Below are 18,148 nucleotides of genomic sequence, written 5' to 3' on the forward strand. Positions count from 1 at the left end.
CGCAAATTTACTAACCAATTTAACCAGACGAACTGAGCTATGATGATGATTTTAAAAGAAATATATATATATTTATAAATTTTTATAAAATGTATTAATAATAATGATAAAATAAATAATAATAATATTTAAATTTTAATAAAACAATAAAAAATAGAATAGAATTATAATTGATTATATTTATTATTTAAATAATCCAGACCCATCCATACTTTATTCTGTCCTCAAACATTTGATCCATTTATGGTCTAATGAAGTGGTCATCTAGGTTTGGAGGCAAATTAAATGTTAGGCTCTTAATTAGTTATTTTTTTAAATATAATTTTTTTTATTATATTTAATCAAAACATTACAATATTTTCTTACATATTTTTGTAAATAAATTATTTTATTATTATATTTTAACACATTTTAAGTATTTTTATTTAATTTCAAAAAACAAATATAGATTAATCGCTGTAATTCTAACCATTAATCACTTCAATTATCAACTAAAATACTTTTTACTTGTTTTTATTAAAATTAAATTTTAAATATAAAAAAATATTTTAATTATTAAACTAATTAAAAATTCAATTAAATTATTATATTTTATTAAACAATTTCTTAAAAAAAAATGATGATCATATAAACTCTAATCAGTATTTGTTTGATATATATTTATTTTTAAAAATTCTTTATTTTTATATTACAAATTTTTTCAATTATCCAATCACTTAATTTATGCACTATAATTATAAATATTTTTTATATTATTTTTTAAATAAATTTTAAATAGAAATATTATTTTAATAATTTAATTTAAATATTTTTTGTTCAAGTATAAAATAAAAAAATTAATATTTACAAAATAAAAAACTGACTTGAAAAATAACACAAGAAAACAATTTATCTAATAAAATTAAAATCATTTTTTATATTATATTATTTTTTATAAATTTGAAATAAAAATAATATTTTAATCTTTTAATTTAAATATTTTTTAATTTATGCATAAAATAAAAACAAATTAATATTTACAAAGAAAAAAAACAGACTTGAAAAACAACACAAGAAAACAAATAAATAAATTTATATTTTGACCAACTGAGTTAGTCAGTATAATTGTGTTATATATTAATTAAACTAACTTGACTTTTTAACTGAGCATAAACCTAACTAACTATGCAAACCAGATATTCTGCAATTGACTTATCTGTTCTCAGAATGTAATTTTATTATTTTATTATTAAATTAAGTAGTGTGATAAAGAAGAAATAAACCTTAATTTATTTTCGCATTTATGAAAAGTGCAAAGAAGTGAATCGCTTCACTCCGTTTTAAAGTTGGATCTATATGACTATTTAAATAAAATATATTAATTATTTTACCGTCTATATAATTATATATTATATAAATTTATTTGTGATATATTTAAATTAATTTATATGAATTATTTTATAATTAATATAATTATATATTAAATATATATATATATATATATATATATATATATATATATATATATATATATATATATATATATATATATATATATATATATATATATATATATATAACACAACATATTTAAAAATTTATGTTTAAGATATTTAAATAAATTTATAAAATAAAACATTTTAAAAATTATTTTTAAAATATTTAAATGAATTTATTTTAATTATTTTATATTTTATATAATTATATATTAAATATATATATATATATTATTAAATATATATATCTATAAATTTTTAAATGATTACCAATTCATTTAAATATCTTACTTTTTTTAATATGTTACTTTTTATATATATATATATATATATATATATATATATATATATATATATATAATTTAAATATATCACAAATAAATTTATAAATATATTGTTATATATATATATATATTATATAAAATAATTAATATATTTTATTTAAAAAGTGAAGCAAACTTCATTCAGTTTTACATTTATAACCCATCTAAAAACAGAATTATGTTTCTCAGCCGGGTAATGTAAAACGGAGTGAAGCGAAGAAAACTTCACTCTTTTGTGCTTCTCATGAATCCGAAAATAAATTCGGGTTTCAAATATCTATCTCTTTTCAACCCACTGCTTAATTTAATAATAAAACAATTCAGTAGCAGAGATATAGTTTGCTAACTATGATAACGATTTCTATTGATTTTTCAGCCTTCGTATTTATAACTTGAATAATCCTATATTTTTATGTCATTTTTTATTGTTTATCTAATACATTAGAAAACCAAATAATATTTTCAAAAGAGATTTTAATTTTCATCCCATTTTTGTTGTAGGTGACATTACTATGATGTTTAATCATGTTATTTATTCAAACATACCAATAAATAAAGCTGAATCTTTTCCATAAAAAAAAGCAGGAAAAAGACTCTCCACTCCTCAGTCTCTCCCTTGTACTACATACATCATACATGAATTTAGCAGAACATGGGAGCTAGTTGATGAAAGGCCAAATGCACCTCCATGCGTATCTTCCAATCAACATATTATTCGATGCAGAACATGAGGGATCGTTGATGAAAGGCATGATGATATTCGGTTACTTGAGTGTTAAGAACCTCGCTCTAATACCACTTGATAGGATCTGGATCGCCATTGGAGGACCGGAGTTCCGGTTTTAAGGGTGAACGCTTACAACACAACAACACACACTAATTGGTGATAGTCCGGTTAGAGACTAAAACCGCTCTTAACACTACACAGATTGTCACAGACTCTTGAACCGAGTTCAAGTGCGGAAATGTCCGTTTCAATCTGAAGCAACGAATACGATTCGGTTTGGAGGAGTCAGTTAGAATGGAGAAATGGACCGGTTCGGTTAAGGAGGAGGATTATGTTTCGATTTGGTTTGAAGTAAGTGATAGTTCGGTTTAGAGTGAGTAAGCCGGAGGTAAGGAAAATAACACAAGACAAGATTTTTTATGGATGTTCGGAGCAAACTCTCCCATGTCACCCCTTCTTCTCAGATGATGAGAAGAATTTTCACTAACTTGAATGTTACAACACTCACACAATGCCGAACGAGTCTTAATCACTACTCGTCGGTTACACCACTCATTATGATGTAATACAATAACTTTTACTCAATAGTAAAATACACACACAATACACAAACACTTTCGGAATTTCAATCACTTATGCGTAAGATCTTATGTTTTCTGTTTCTTCTCTCTTGAATAAGCTTTTTCGTAAAGATCTCATGCATATTTACGTGTTCGCGCGAGGTTGTCATTTCTTGAAATGATTCAGCTTCCTTTTATAGTGAAAAGATGACAACGATCATCTTTTCTCTCTCCAGGAGATTGGTCACTGGAAGCCGTGCCAGTTGACACATGGCAGACATGCATAAGCCGGTTTGGACACATGACAGACATGCATAAGCCGGTTTGGACACATGGTAAACATGTATAAGCCGGTTTGGACACATGACAGACATGCATAAGCCGATCGTTTTTATCTTTTACATATTCCCAAGGAATATTGTAATCATTATCCTACCCCATGCCTGGTTTCTTCTCTTACATATTCCCAAGGAATATTGTAATCATTATCTTGCCCCATGCCTGGTTTCTTCTTTTACATATTCCCAAGGAATATTTTGTTTGTCTTAACACATTATCTTCAAGATATATTCATATCTTTTGAATAATTTGCCCGTTGCAACTCAACCGGTCCTAAACTTGAACCGTTATGGATTTCTGCACAAAGGTTGAACTTGTCCGGATTTCATCTCAAACCTAAGAATGCTGAAGGTATTTTTTAGCCAGAGCTGAGGGAAATGCATGACTAGAACTTATTTATGACTGAAGCAGCTCATTTAATAACCGGAGCATGACAACATTTAATCAACCGGAGCATTTAATAAACCGGAACTTATTTATGACCGGTCATGCTTCATTAAGTGCCGGTTGACCGATCCGGTCTGACCGGAGCCTTCTTTCATTAAATGCATGTTTGACCGATCTCCTAACTGAGCTGGTTGAACGAACTCCTTGACCGAGCTAGTTGACTGAACTTCACTTTGAACCAAAGTCAAACTACCGAAACGGTATACATTTGCCGAGCCGATCTCGCCTACATGGAGATTTTGATATTTTGCCCAGCTTTCATGAGATAACAAAAATTTAAATATTATTTTTAGCCAGTGAGATTCAATTCCTAGTCACTTGTATGTCAGGCAGTAGTGTTTACCATTACACTAAAGCAGATTCTTGTTATATTTAAACCAATTAATATACTTGATATAACTTAGCGGTTTAACATATATATTTGAACTTAGTTTTATCTATTCATTAAACTTTTCATAAGTTATAACAATTATTTTCTAACAATTTCTCCCTTTTTGATTATTTAGAATAAATATTCAAAACTTGTAATGTATGGCCGGTTTAAAAATTAACTTACTTAATTTTTCTAACAATTTCTCCATTTTTGATTATTTAGAATAAATATTCAAACTTGTAGTGTATGGCCGGTTTAAAAATTAACTTACTTAATTTTTCTAACAATTTCTCATTTTTTTGATTATTTAGAATAAATATCCAAAACTTGTAATTGTTGGCCGGTTTAAAAATTAACTTACTTAATTTTTCTAACAATTTCTCTCTTTTTGATTATTTAAAATAAATATTCAAAACTTATAGTGTATGGCCGGTTTAAAAATTAACTTAATTTTTCTAACAATTTCTCTCTTTTTGATTATTTAGAATAAATATTTAAAACTTGTAATTGTTGGCCGGTTTAAAAATTAATTTACTTAATTTTTCTAACAATTTCTCCATTTTTGATTATTTAGAATAAATATTCAAAACTTGTAATTGTTGGCCGGTTTTAAAATTTAAATTATTTTAAGAATTATTGTAATCTAACAATCCTAAAATATTTCTAAAGGAAGAAAACTTAGACTCGAGAAGTGGCTTTGTGAGGATGTTAGCCACTTCATGATTGTTCCCTTCATGTGATGTGTTCGTCAGCAGGCGTCTGTTCGGATGCAATGCTGTCTCTTCCAAGCTTCTGTCTTGATTTACCTGCATTCATAGACAATAGAGAATCTGGTCCCCATTTTTTTTTGGGTCTGTGGCTTATTAGTCCCTTGGGAATCCAGACTTTAATAAGTCGGATAACTTTCCCGGTTATGGTTCTAATTATTTTTCCGGTGCTTGGCTTGACATCTTTCTGTTGTCCTAAGAGTGCCTTATTTTGTGGTGACTTTTGATTAATTCTATGTGGTCGTAGATCGGTTTGTTTACCTGTTGGCCGGTTGGCTTTCCTTCTCTCAAGATGAAGCCATTTTTCCGAGTCAGTTGAACTTACATATTTTATTTCTTTTTCTGGTTTTGAGTCACGTTGTGCCTCATTGTCGGTTGAAGAGCTCTTGACAAATCTTATAAAGGGAAGATTGTCTTTTGTGAGTTTCATCCCGTTGGAATGATTGTGAGTGACATATTTGTTATAACCAAGACCAAATTTACATTTGGGATGTCTTTGGTAATTAGACATCTGAATTACCGCTTCACTAGATCTCTTCCAAGAAGCCGTGACATATTTGATTCTCTCATTTTCTTCGGTTAACGATTGGACTGTCTCCTTGAGCTTCTCATTCTCTAAGGATAGCCCAACCGGTTCGTAAGTCTCGGTTCTGCTTGGCTCACCAGCGGTACCACTTGACTCTCCGGTTTCATATTTTGTCCGGGTCGGTATGAGAAAAGACAAGTTTTTGAACTCAACGACCATGTCGTTGAGTGCAATAACTAAGTCTTCTTTAGTAAATTCTTCAGAAGAAAAGTCGAATACCTCAGATTCTTTCTCAGCCGCGAAGCATGTATCAACTTTATCATCACCGTCGCTGGATGATGAGTCATCCGAATCGCTATCGGCCCATTTGCTATTGATTTCAGTAGCTATCAGAGCCTTTTGCTCTTTCCGGTTCTCCTTTATTTGGCCGCTTCCCTCACACAGTTGGATCAACTTCTTCCAAATTTCTTTAGCAGAAGAGTACAGCTTGATCTTACTAAACATGTTTTTGTCCAACGACTTGAACAAAATGTTTTTGACAACATTATCCAGGTTATTCATCTTCTTATCTTTCGTCGTCCATTTGCATCTTGGCTTATCAATCTTTATCGGATCATCAGTAATAACATACTACATGTCGTCGTCTTGTGAAGCCAAATGCACCTCCATGCGTATCTTCCAATCAACATATTCTTCGATGCAGAACATGGGGGGCTCGTTGATGAAAGGCATGATGATATTCGGTTGCTTGAGTGTTAAGAACCTCGCTTTGATACCACTTGTTAGGATCGGGATCTCCCTTGGAGAACCGGGGTTCCGGTTTTAAGGGTGAACGCTTACAACACAACAACACACTGATTGGTGATAGTCCGGTTAGAGACTAAAACCACTCTTAACAATACACAGATTGTCACAGACTCTTGAACTGAGTTCAAGTGCGAAAATGTCCGTTTCAATCTGAAGCAACGAATACAATTCGGTTTGGAGGAGTCGGTTAGAATGGAGAAATGGACCGGTTCGGTTAAGGAGGAGGATTATGTTTTGGTTTGGTTTGAAGTAAGTGATAGTTCAGTTTAGAGTGAGTAAGCCGGAGATAAGGAAAATAACACAAGACAAGATTTTTTATGGATGTTCGGAGCAAACTCTCATACGTCACCCCTTCTTCTTAGATGATGAGAAGGATTTTCACTAACTTGAATGTTACAACACTCACACAATGCCGAACGAGTCTTAATCACTACTCGCCGGTTACACCACTCACTATGATGTAATACAATAACTTTTACTCAATAGTAAAATACACACACAATACACAAACACTTTCGGAATTTCAATCACTTATGCGTAAGATCTTATGTTTTCTGTTTCTTCTCTCTTGAACATGGCAGACATGCATAAGCCGGTTTGGACACATGACAGACATGCATAAGCCGATCGTTTTTCTCTCTTACATATTTCCAAGGAATATTGTAATCATTATCCTGTCCCATGCCTGGTTTCTTCTCTTACATATTCCCAAGGAATATTGTAATCATTATCTTGCCCCATGCCTGGTTTCTTTTTTTACATATTCCCAAGGAATATTTTGTTTGTCTTAACACGTTATCTTTAAGATATTCATATATTTTGAATAATTTGCCCGTTGTAACTCAACCAGTCCTGAACCGTTCCGGATTTCTGCACAAAGGTTGAATCTGTCCGGTTGACTGAACTTCACTTTGAACCGAAGTCGAACTACCGAAACGGTATACATTTGCCGAGCCGATCTCACCTACACAGAGATTTTGATATTTTGCTCAGCATTATTTGCAGCCAGTTAGATTCGATAATAACTAACTGAACCGAAGTCAGACAATAGTGTTTACAGCTACACTACAACAGTTTCTTGTTATATTTAAACCAATTAATATAGTTGATATAACTTAGCAGTTTAACATATATATTTGAACTTAGTTTTATCTATTTATTAAACTTTTCATAAATTATAACAATTATTTTCTAACAGATTACCTGGTTCCAACCCAAAGAGAGGCAAAATAGTCACAATAATTTTTTTATCCATTCCCAGGGAACAAGGGAAAGGGAAACCTGTAATAGATATCCCTCCTGCATTAATGGAACAAGGGAAAGGGAAACCTGTAATAGATATCCCTCCTGCATTAATAGATAGAGGGCTAAATCTGTAAATCGCAAAAAGTAGTTTCCATAAATATCTCCCTCCCCCATTTCTCTCCCAATAAAACCGGTCTATTCGGTCGTTGATAATGTAGTTTATCGTCTCTTTGGTGATTCCATTATATACATTTTCATTAATTTGTTTGAAGTTGTTCTACATTAGTACAATTTAATGCCACATTTTTTCTTGATTCTTATGCCTAATGTCAACATATATTTCAGCTTCTATTATAGATAGATCCTTAAGTTTGTAGAGTTAATAAGTTTATCTTCATTATTATGCTTTTTTATGAAAACATTTCAAATTGTTGAAATCAATTTGAAAAAATTTCAAACCATTGATTTGATTTATTACTTAAAAAAAATCGAGTCCACCATATTTAATCCGTTAGCCAAAATTAATTTTAAATAATATAATTTATCTAAAATATATTAAAATAAGAAACAATAAAAGACTGATAAATGTGTTTAACATAAATATATTTTCATTTTAAAGAAAACAAAACATTTTCTACCAATATTTATAATTTTAATATTTTTATTGTAGTTAAATAGATAAAAAAACTTAAAAGAACACATCCATATCATCTTTAAAATTTAATCATAATCCGTCGGTATAAAGGGTCGAACATAGGAGTGTTCAACCGGTCGGTTAACCTGTTAAACGATTTCGGTTAAGTCCGGTTTTACATCTTATTTTATAAATTGATTAACCGACCAGTATCGGTATCGATTTTACCGGTTTTGGTTCTACTTGTTCCGATCGGTACCGTTCGGTTAACCAATTTAACCGTGAATCAATAATTCAATTTTTTAACTAAATATTAAACTTATTAAATAATATTATCTTTTAAATTCTTATTTACACTTTACTTTTATTTTATTTTCCATTTTTATCTATCTTATAATATAATATGTTATAATAATATTTCATAGATATATTTAAAAATATGTTATAATATATTATATTATAATAACAATATAAAAAGTCTCTATATTTAAACTAATAGTTATATAAAGAGAAATGATTAGGTGAGGGAATGACGTGGCATAATCTTATTTGTTGAAAAAATAAAATAATTTCTCTCTTTTCTCTCTTTCCTCCCATTTTTACATTTTTCAACCAATGATGTGACGCCACGTCATTCCCTCACCAAATTCCCTCACTCTATCACTCCTCTTATATAAATTAGATATTATTTTAAACAATTTTATATAAATTATAATTTAAAATTTAAAAATAACTAATATATATTATTAAATATTATTTATAATATATCTAATATTTACAAAAATAACTAATATAAATATATATTATTAAATTATTACCGGTTTACTGGTTAAACAGTTAGAAAAACTGTTCAACCGAAAACCGAGCCGTTTAACCAGTAAAAAATCGGTTAACCGAAACCGTTAAAATTGGTTAACCAATAAACCGGTAAAATGAAATCGGTAAGCTATCGGTTTGGTTGGGTTATCGGTTTTCCACTTTTTTTGCATAGCCTCGAACACCACTACACTGACCAATCAAAATGCTAGATTCGTTTGAGCCAAGGACAGAGTCGATTTAAACACTACCCGGACTAAAATATTTTTTATAACACAATATTTTTTAAAATAGTCCATGAAATATTAAAAAATATGAATCGTTTTATGCACAACAAAACAAAGCATGACACAAGAAAAATAAAATATTGAAGAGAAAAAATTTAAAGATCTTAAACCAAATATACAAAATATTAACGTGTAGGTCTTCAATAAGATAATTTAAGGGTACTTTATCAAACTCAACTATTTGAGATTTAGAAAGAGATTCTAAATTCTTAAAAGAAATTAATGTATTTGGTTAAATTGGTTTAGATAATAAAAAATTATCAAATTTTGACTTTAAAAAAGATAAAATATTTTTTTTCCTATCTGAATTTGACATTAAAAAAGTTGTTGAATTTCAAAATTTATTTTGGAAAAAACGACTTAACGTTATTTCATTAAAAATTCCTAAAACGGGAAAAAAATCAAATGAGTTTCTGTATTTTCCTAGACAAGCCTAAAAAAATTAAATTCGTTACGGTCTAAAAACAAATGAATTACAAATAATTATCAGAATTACAAACAAATTTAAATTGCGTTTATCTCGCTAAAAAAACAGCGTCTTTGGTGACTCCTGATATGATACCTTCCAGTTCCCGCAGATATTTCAATTTTGTTCATTTTTCGGGGCTCTTTTCCACGTCTAGATGTTCGCGCTACAGTCAATTATAATATCATCCCAGGTCTGATCCAGACTTCTTCGATTCCTCGAGAATTTCCTCGCGTTTCACTCCCTCTAGATGTTGTAAACTGTTGAGCCGAATCCGCATTTGAAAATCTTTGACTTAATCTATGTGTGCCATTCGCTTTCTTCACAGCCAGTTTCTTGATTTCTTTCCAGTCTCCCGGTAATCTAGTCATCTCCATATTTTTTACAAATTTATTTCAAAGTTTCGAGGCAAATGAACAATTCCCGAAGAGATGATCATCTGTTTCTTCATTCCCTTCACACAATAAACAACTTGAATTCGAAATTTCCATGCACTTCTTAACACGATCTCTCGTGTTTAGACTTTCCCGAAATACAAGCCATATGATGAATTGGTGTCTCGGGATAACCTTTGACGACCAGACTAGATTAGCCAAATTTACTATTTGCTCATTCTCTCGGATGGTGTTCCACACTTTGCTTGAAATCATCTTCCCGTTTTCCTTGTGGCTTTCCATCAGTGTACGTTTGTTCTTTTGTTGAATTGGATGTTACTGATGTGTTCGAGAATGCACTGCCCCACCGGTATTCGTCTAAGGAGTGAATTCTATAACCCGTCTTTAATATTTTTGACCTTGGCAGCTAGGCAGTTTCGTCTGATCCTCACGTTTCTAAATTCCTCTTTATTGATTAGCGGTTGGTCCTCATACCAGGGATCATGCCAAAACAATGTATTTCTGGCGTCTCTCCAGCTAATGTCAAAAAGTCTAGCAATATTGTTTCTTAGCTTAATGATTTTCTTTAACGACCATCTCATACGTCCTGTTTCAAGATTTTTAACATGTATATATATTAGATACTAAGAAAATTATCATCGGAACATGAATAATGTAAAATTTACATAGACAAAAAGGACTATAAAATTGAAATTATACAAAATATTGAGATAATGAATTTCAATCTAAGCCGTCAGGATACGATTCTCCGATTTAGCCTTACAAATTATAGAGAAAGAGAAAAAGTTTTAATCTTTTAGACTAATACAAACTATTATTGTTAGGAACATATTTTTTTTAATTAAACAAAATAAATTATATATAACTTAATTGTAGATAACCGAGTTTAATTAGAAACGGAGTTGGAATTAAAAATGAACAAGAAACAACACATATGGGCTTTTTAATTAGGAATGAATAAATTATATACTTATTGAGTTGTATTATTTATTTAGGAATTAATAAATTAAAATATTTTTTAATTATAAATAAATTTATCATATAATATAATAAATCAGAAGTTATTTATTTAATATATTATATAATATATCTTTTGGTTGATTATAAAGAAGGTATAATTAGAAAGTAATTTAATTATATATTATATAATATATTCTTATTAGGTGGATGAGTACTTTCAGAAGGATTGCCTGCTAAAAAAAAATCCTTTTGCTCTCTTGTGTAATTATAATATATATATTTATTTTATAAAATATCTGTTTTGCCCCCCATTCCTATGAGAAAGAAGAACATGAACTTTTAGTAGAAGAGGATCCGGACTTGGGTACTTCCAGACTACAGCCCGGGTATCCATGAGTGTGGCTCCGCCCTTAGTTTTTGAGTGGTTGTAAAATAGTTAGTAATTCGATTCGGTTTAGAAGATGTGATTCAATTTGGTTTTAAAAGTTTAGTTAGTTTCTTTACAACCCTTCATGAAACGATATCATGTGTTAACCCTTCATGAAATGTTATCATGTGTTAAGTATGTCTCGTCAATGTTAATGGCTCATCTTTTATAGATGGTCTCATACTTTTTCATAACCCTAGTGTTGGATGTTTCAATGTTAATGGTTCCAATTCAATTTTATTATTTCTTTTGATTAATGACAATCCTATTTTGTTTGGACTAAATGACTTTATATAGTAGGTGTAAATTTTTGATTCTCTTTTGGTGGTTATCTTTTAATTAATATATTTATTATAAAAAAAGATATGGAGAAAATATATATAATTTAAATTAGCAATTCTTCTGTCTGGCATTGCTCATTTGGCCACTATAATTTTGGCAACTTCTCCAATATTATTAAAATCCACAAAACTATAGAGAACCATTAAAATTTCAATCGAACATATATAGTACAAACCGACATACATAAATACAAAATCTCAATCGGTTGAGAATCAACAATTTAAAAGATTAAAAAATCATTTACTAGTTCATGTATCAACTCCCCAAAAATCAAAAACTCAATTTCAATGGCCACATGATCATTCCAACCATATTTATCAACTTCTTCACTTCCTATTTCAAATTCCACCATCATATCTTCTACGAGATCGAACGAGTCATCGAATCGATCTTCTTCTTGTCCACCATCGATCGATATCACTACTATCTTGTCAAGTTCTCGAGGATCCAATCCCTCGAATCTCCTTAACTTCTCTAAGAGCTTTTTATGCTTATTTGTATTTGTGTTTGTATTTGTATTTTCCCCATTCCAGCAAAACAAACCTACACACCACATAAATAATAATAATTAGAGAAAATAAATGACAGATAGATTGAGCCTACAACCAACCATAAAGATGTAATTCCCCACCCATTTCCTTTGTCTGTCTCTTCATATTATATATATGGAACCCACAATTAATTATTAATTAACTAAAGTATACAATTCATATTTTTTAAATGACAATATTCACTTACTCTGTATAGTTAAGTTCTTGTCTTCATCATCTTCGTTGTCTTTGAATGGATCAAGATCCAATACCGACACTGGACTTGATCGTAATTCTTTATCTTCTTCTCTATGTAATTCAATTTTGGCTCCATTAAACAACTGTTGATTAACAAACATGTTTAATGAAGAAGATAAATTGTAAGTGGGTCCAAATTAGAAGACAAGAATAGCTTTATACTTTTTCAAGAATGTATTGACAGATAGACCAAGAACTATAATGAAGCAATTATTATAATTTAGTTTTAACCCATTTACCAACCTCATCTCTCCGGCGAATAGGTTGCGGTTTCTCCGCCGTCGCCGGTGATGATGCTGTCCTAGAACAGATTGATAAATTGTTGAACAGACTAAGGAGATTGTGAAATTTGGGTGTTGGGGATATTATTGGCGGTTGATTCTGAAATATCCTTAAAGCTGATTCTAGAAGAAGAGCGGCTGTTTGAGAAGGTATTTGGAGAAGAATAGTGGTGTTCGGAGGGGAGTTATATGAGCGAGGTTTGATGAGTTTGAGGTTAGAACGATGATCGGCGATGTAGTTTTTGAGGAGGAATGGATCTTGAACATGTTGAAGAAATTCGTGCAAATGTTTTTGAGACATCTTTAGAATCTATCTATGGTTGTTGATTGATCACACTGCCATGTTGGATATATATATATATAGGGAGAAAGATTATTGTGTCGAAGAAATTTTTATATGGGAAAGAACACACAATTATTCAAATAGTTTTTTATTTATTTATAAAAAAGATAGTCATAGTCAAATAAGTTAATGATGATGGTTGGTTCAGTTATCCAAAACAGAGAGACTGTTTTTCTTACACTATATATGTTTGATCATGTTAAATTTGGAAGTATGTTCTAATTCCAAATTATATAATAATAATATATATATATATATAAATAAATATTATGTTATAATTTTTTTTTTGAAAAAAAGGTACATACAATATAAATGGTAGTCTTTTAAACATAATGACAAAAACAATACGAGATACAAGTGTTTATCTTTTCACAAAATACAACGAGATTAACCATTAGGGAGCAATAATGAAAACATAAATAAAAAAATGATCAACAACGAACAATCATAATATAAAATTAAATTTTAACGGCTTCGGAGGTCTTTTAAAAGATCATTGTGTTCACCGAGCGCCTCCACCGGTTTTCAGAAGAGATCTACCAATCGTCATAGTAATATCGTTATGGAGTAAGCACATCGGTCATCCGTGATAACTGAACATCCTACGTTTCCTATCAAACCAAATAGTTCACCAAAAAATGATCGGGATGAGAACTCATCGACTCAATCCGATCGAGCTCACTATTTCTATCCAAATATCCTAACAATTAACGGTTGACTCAGGCATCACCCCATTCAATGCCAATCATATTTCAAAGTAGTTCCAAATCGCAACCACTCATTTGCAATGAAAAACAAGTGAGGTGTCGTCTCCACCTATTCACAACACAATTTACAACGACTAACCATACTGCACCACTTTTTCATACATCTATCGTTCGTCAAGACTTCTCAATGCATTAAACTCCATCTAAAAAATGAGATTTTTTAAAGGGAATTTAGAATCTCATAACTTCTCCTAGGATATAAATCATATTTGCCCCTTCCTCATTTGATGCATCAACACCACGTGGATATAAATCGTTTATTATATTTCTCATACAAACATCCCCATCAAAATCATTACGCTCCAAGTTTACATCCACTATAGCATAGATATGAAGTTTTCTCAAATTATCGTCTTCAGTTTCTACATTAGAACTACTATCAATCTGTACAACAATCCTATCATTGCGTCGTCGTTTTTCTCCATGACAATTCCAAAATATGTAGCTCTTCCTTATTCCATACAAAATAAAATGTTTCCTTGCATCTTGTTTGTCTAAATATACTCTATTACCACATTTAACGCATGAACATGCAATGTTGGTAATTCGACTAGAACTCACAGCAAAACTAAGAAAAAAATCGATTTCTTGAATGTATTTCGGAATATGTCAATCTTTTTCCGTATACATCATCCATTTTCTATCAGGGATATTCATATCTAAACCTAAATCAATATTAAAAAGTCCTATCATAACCTAAATTCAATATTTATCAAAAATGCATATCTATCAAAAAGTCATATCATAACCTAAATTAATATCTATCAAAAATCCATATCTATCAAAAACCTAAATAAATATCAAAACCTAAATTCATATCTATCAAAATATATATCTATCAAAACCCATATCAATGTCAAAACCTAAATTTATATCTATAAAAAATTCATATATATCAAAAACCTATATCAATGAAATAAGAATATCTTACTTGGAGGAAGATGATGCTTGTGACGAAAAGATAGCCTAGAAGACAATGGATATTGCTAATCTTGTAGTATTTTCTCTCTTTTAATTTCCTAGAAGCATCAATATATAAAATTGAGAGACTAACATTTAAATAAAACAAATACAAATAAGTTTCATTTAATTAAATATGCGAGGTCAAATTTAATAAAAAAAAATAAGATTCAGCCTTGCTAAATGATAACAACACAAGTAATGAGGAATTCCCAGCTCTTACAAATACTTATGTTAATTCAGAGCCTTTGATTACACTACGCATACTTTTGTGGTATGTGATTCCTTGATACTTAGGTTGAAAGAGATTAAAAAATTCCAAACAAGGGGAAATCATTTCATATTCTTGAACTCGTACCCAGAGAAATCAAAGCCACACTAACCATGCATGAATACACTAAAATCTTTAGAAGAGGTATTTCAGCACAAACAATACTAATCATGGTTACTCATTGAATTTCCCCTATAAAACAGTTAGACATAATTTAAAATAACTAGTGGATATAGAGAAATATATAGACTTTCATATTACCTTTATGGCTATCTATCATGATGAATCAACTTACTAAGTTAACATAGGTATAACTTTACTAAACCAATCGCTACTAACACTTCAAAAATGCGGTAAAGAATGGTGTCATTTTTTCGCGGTTTTTAACTAGGTTTGTAGCGATTGAAAAAGGAACCAATCGTCGTTATGTTAATGTAGTAGCGATCACCATTATCAAGGTAGTAGCGATTGGAATTCAATCCAATCGCTACTACCTTGATAATGGTCAATCGCTATTTAGGCTCACTATAGGGCCCATTTTTACTAATGTCTATAGAAAGTCATATGGAGCAATCTCCGCAAATAACATGTAACAATGACCAACCTTAAAAAGAATCCATGGATTGTCAACGTAAAATATCACACGAAGAAGGAATCACTACCTTATGCCTCACTAAAAGTAATATTCTTTAATGTAAGATGACTTTTTTATCATTAAGTCTTCTCCTACATCTAATTTTACTCGCAAAACTATTCCAATATTAATCGAACATGTCCTTGATTAATGTATTTCTACAAATCGTTACAGAAGTGAGGGTTGAGAATGACAAGGCAAGACTTTTGACACTACACCAAATATCATCCTAGAATATGATCGATGAGTTATCGCCAACCGAAAATATGCACCGCCCATGGAAAAACATCCACATAGTAAAGATGTCTCTCCAAACACTACAACTAGTTGGTCGAAAGTTAGCTTTAATGAACTATCTAGACTAATCATGTTCATACTTACATGTAATCAAGGTCGATCTTAGGGTAAGCCTAGCAAGCCCACGGGCTAGGGTAGCCCGTTTAAAAATAAATATATGATTTTTGGTTAAATTTATTAATTTTTTAACATAAAAGTGTATAGTATAATGGTTCAAAATGAAAAATATTAATTTTTATTTGGTTATGGGTTCAAACCACACAAAAATCAATTTTTGTAATAATTTTTTTTAACTAAAATTAGAGCAGCCAATTTTTTTCCCACATTTTTCTATATGAGATTGGGACAGCCCAATTCTCAGGGCCGACACTACATCTAATCATATCCGCCCATAAATAATTAGGCTTCGAAGTAATCTACTACACCATTTTGACAAGAGAACTTCGTTAAATATAACCAAATCTTTAATTCTCAACCCCATTGATCCTTGACTCTCTCCACTTTATTTCAACTCACTAAATGATTAAAGGAGGACTCAGATGATTCCAAAGAAATTTGTACATAATTCTTTCCAACTTCACTACCACCATCTTAGGAATGAGAAACAAATAGATCATAAAAGTAGGCACATAGGGCAATGCACTTTTGATAAGGACGAAAAGACCCCTTTCGAAATTATCTTGCTCCTCCAAATAGGTAACTTACTCTCTATTTTTGAGATAATTGAGTCCTAGGAGGCTTAAGAGCGGACTCTAGCACCGAGAGGCATACCTAATACCAAAACCCTGAATATTTGTCAAATAAGTTTTCCTCCTAGTGGAAACAGAGTACGATAATAAAATATTAGATTTACCGATATTGACTCGTAGTCTAGAGCATGCTCCAAACAACCATAAAGTATATCGCAGATGCTTGACATTTTTGTGTGTGTCCTGTAACATGAACAATGTATCGTCAATTAAGAGTAGATGAGAAATGATAAAAGGAGACGTCCTTGCCCCACAATCAACTCCTTTGATAAGACTAGTTTGTTCTACAACCTTCATCATTCTAGAAAGTTCTTTCATGATAATGACGAACAAGAATGAAGACACCGTGTCACCTTATCTAATACCCCTTGAACTTTCAAAAAACCCTTTTAGGACTTCCATTCACAATCATATAGGACTTGATCGTCGAAATGTAGAATATAATCTAACCAATCCACTTATTCTCCATTTTCATTCTACCCATTACATTTAACATTATCATATACTTTTTCAATATCCAACTTAATAAATGCACACTTACCCTTGTAATTTGTTGAATCAATGCATTTATTTACGACAAGTGTTCCGTAAAAAATTGAAAACCCTTGATGAAATCCATCTGATTAGCCGAAATTACTGATTCAATAACCCCACGCAACCTATTCGCCAAAAATTATGATATAATCTTATAGAACAACAACACAAGACTGATTAGTCTAGAGTTCTTTATATCGATAGTTCTAGGAGCCTTAAGAATTAGAAAAATTAATTTAGAGTTACGACTCATGTTGAAGGAAGAGAATAAGAAAAAAAATGCTAAAAAGCTTTAATGATATCTGATTTAAGGAACATCCATGACTTTTTAGAAAATGTTAATGTAAAGTCATCGCTTCTTGGAGCTTTATCACTACCAATTCTATGATTGTCGCCTTCCATTATCTCAACTGTGAAACGAGCTTCCAAAACACTGTTATTCTCCTCACTAATACCATCAAAAGACACACCATCCATTTTCAGCCTGACCCTTTATGGTTCTTTACACAATTGTAGAATTACACGATACTATCCGAAATCACTAGTTCACAATCGTGAAGAACACACTAAACCGAAATCTAGTTAATTGCATTGTTTCTTTCTTGCGC

The 18,148-nt window shown here is 30.6% G+C and overlaps 1 protein-coding gene across 1 annotated transcript; it reads right to left on the reverse strand.

The window, feature by feature from the left end:
- Positions 1–12,136: 12,136 nt before the first annotated feature.
- LOC124911275 lies at positions 12,137–13,318 on the reverse strand. Its single transcript, XM_047451737.1, has 3 exons — positions 12,948–13,318; positions 12,655–12,787; positions 12,137–12,459 (listed from the first exon to the last, which is right to left on the reverse strand). Exons 1-3 carry the CDS (start codon positions 13,284–13,286, stop codon positions 12,137–12,139), a joined length of 795 nt encoding a protein of 264 aa, XP_047307693.1. The 5' UTR covers positions 13,287–13,318.
- Between the last annotated feature and the right edge of the window lie 4,830 nt (positions 13,319–18,148).

The sequence above is a fragment of the Impatiens glandulifera genome, chromosome 1 (genome assembly GCF_907164915.1).
Source record: "Impatiens glandulifera chromosome 1, dImpGla2.1, whole genome shotgun sequence".
NCBI classification, from domain to species: Eukaryota; Viridiplantae; Streptophyta; class Magnoliopsida; order Ericales; family Balsaminaceae; genus Impatiens; species Impatiens glandulifera.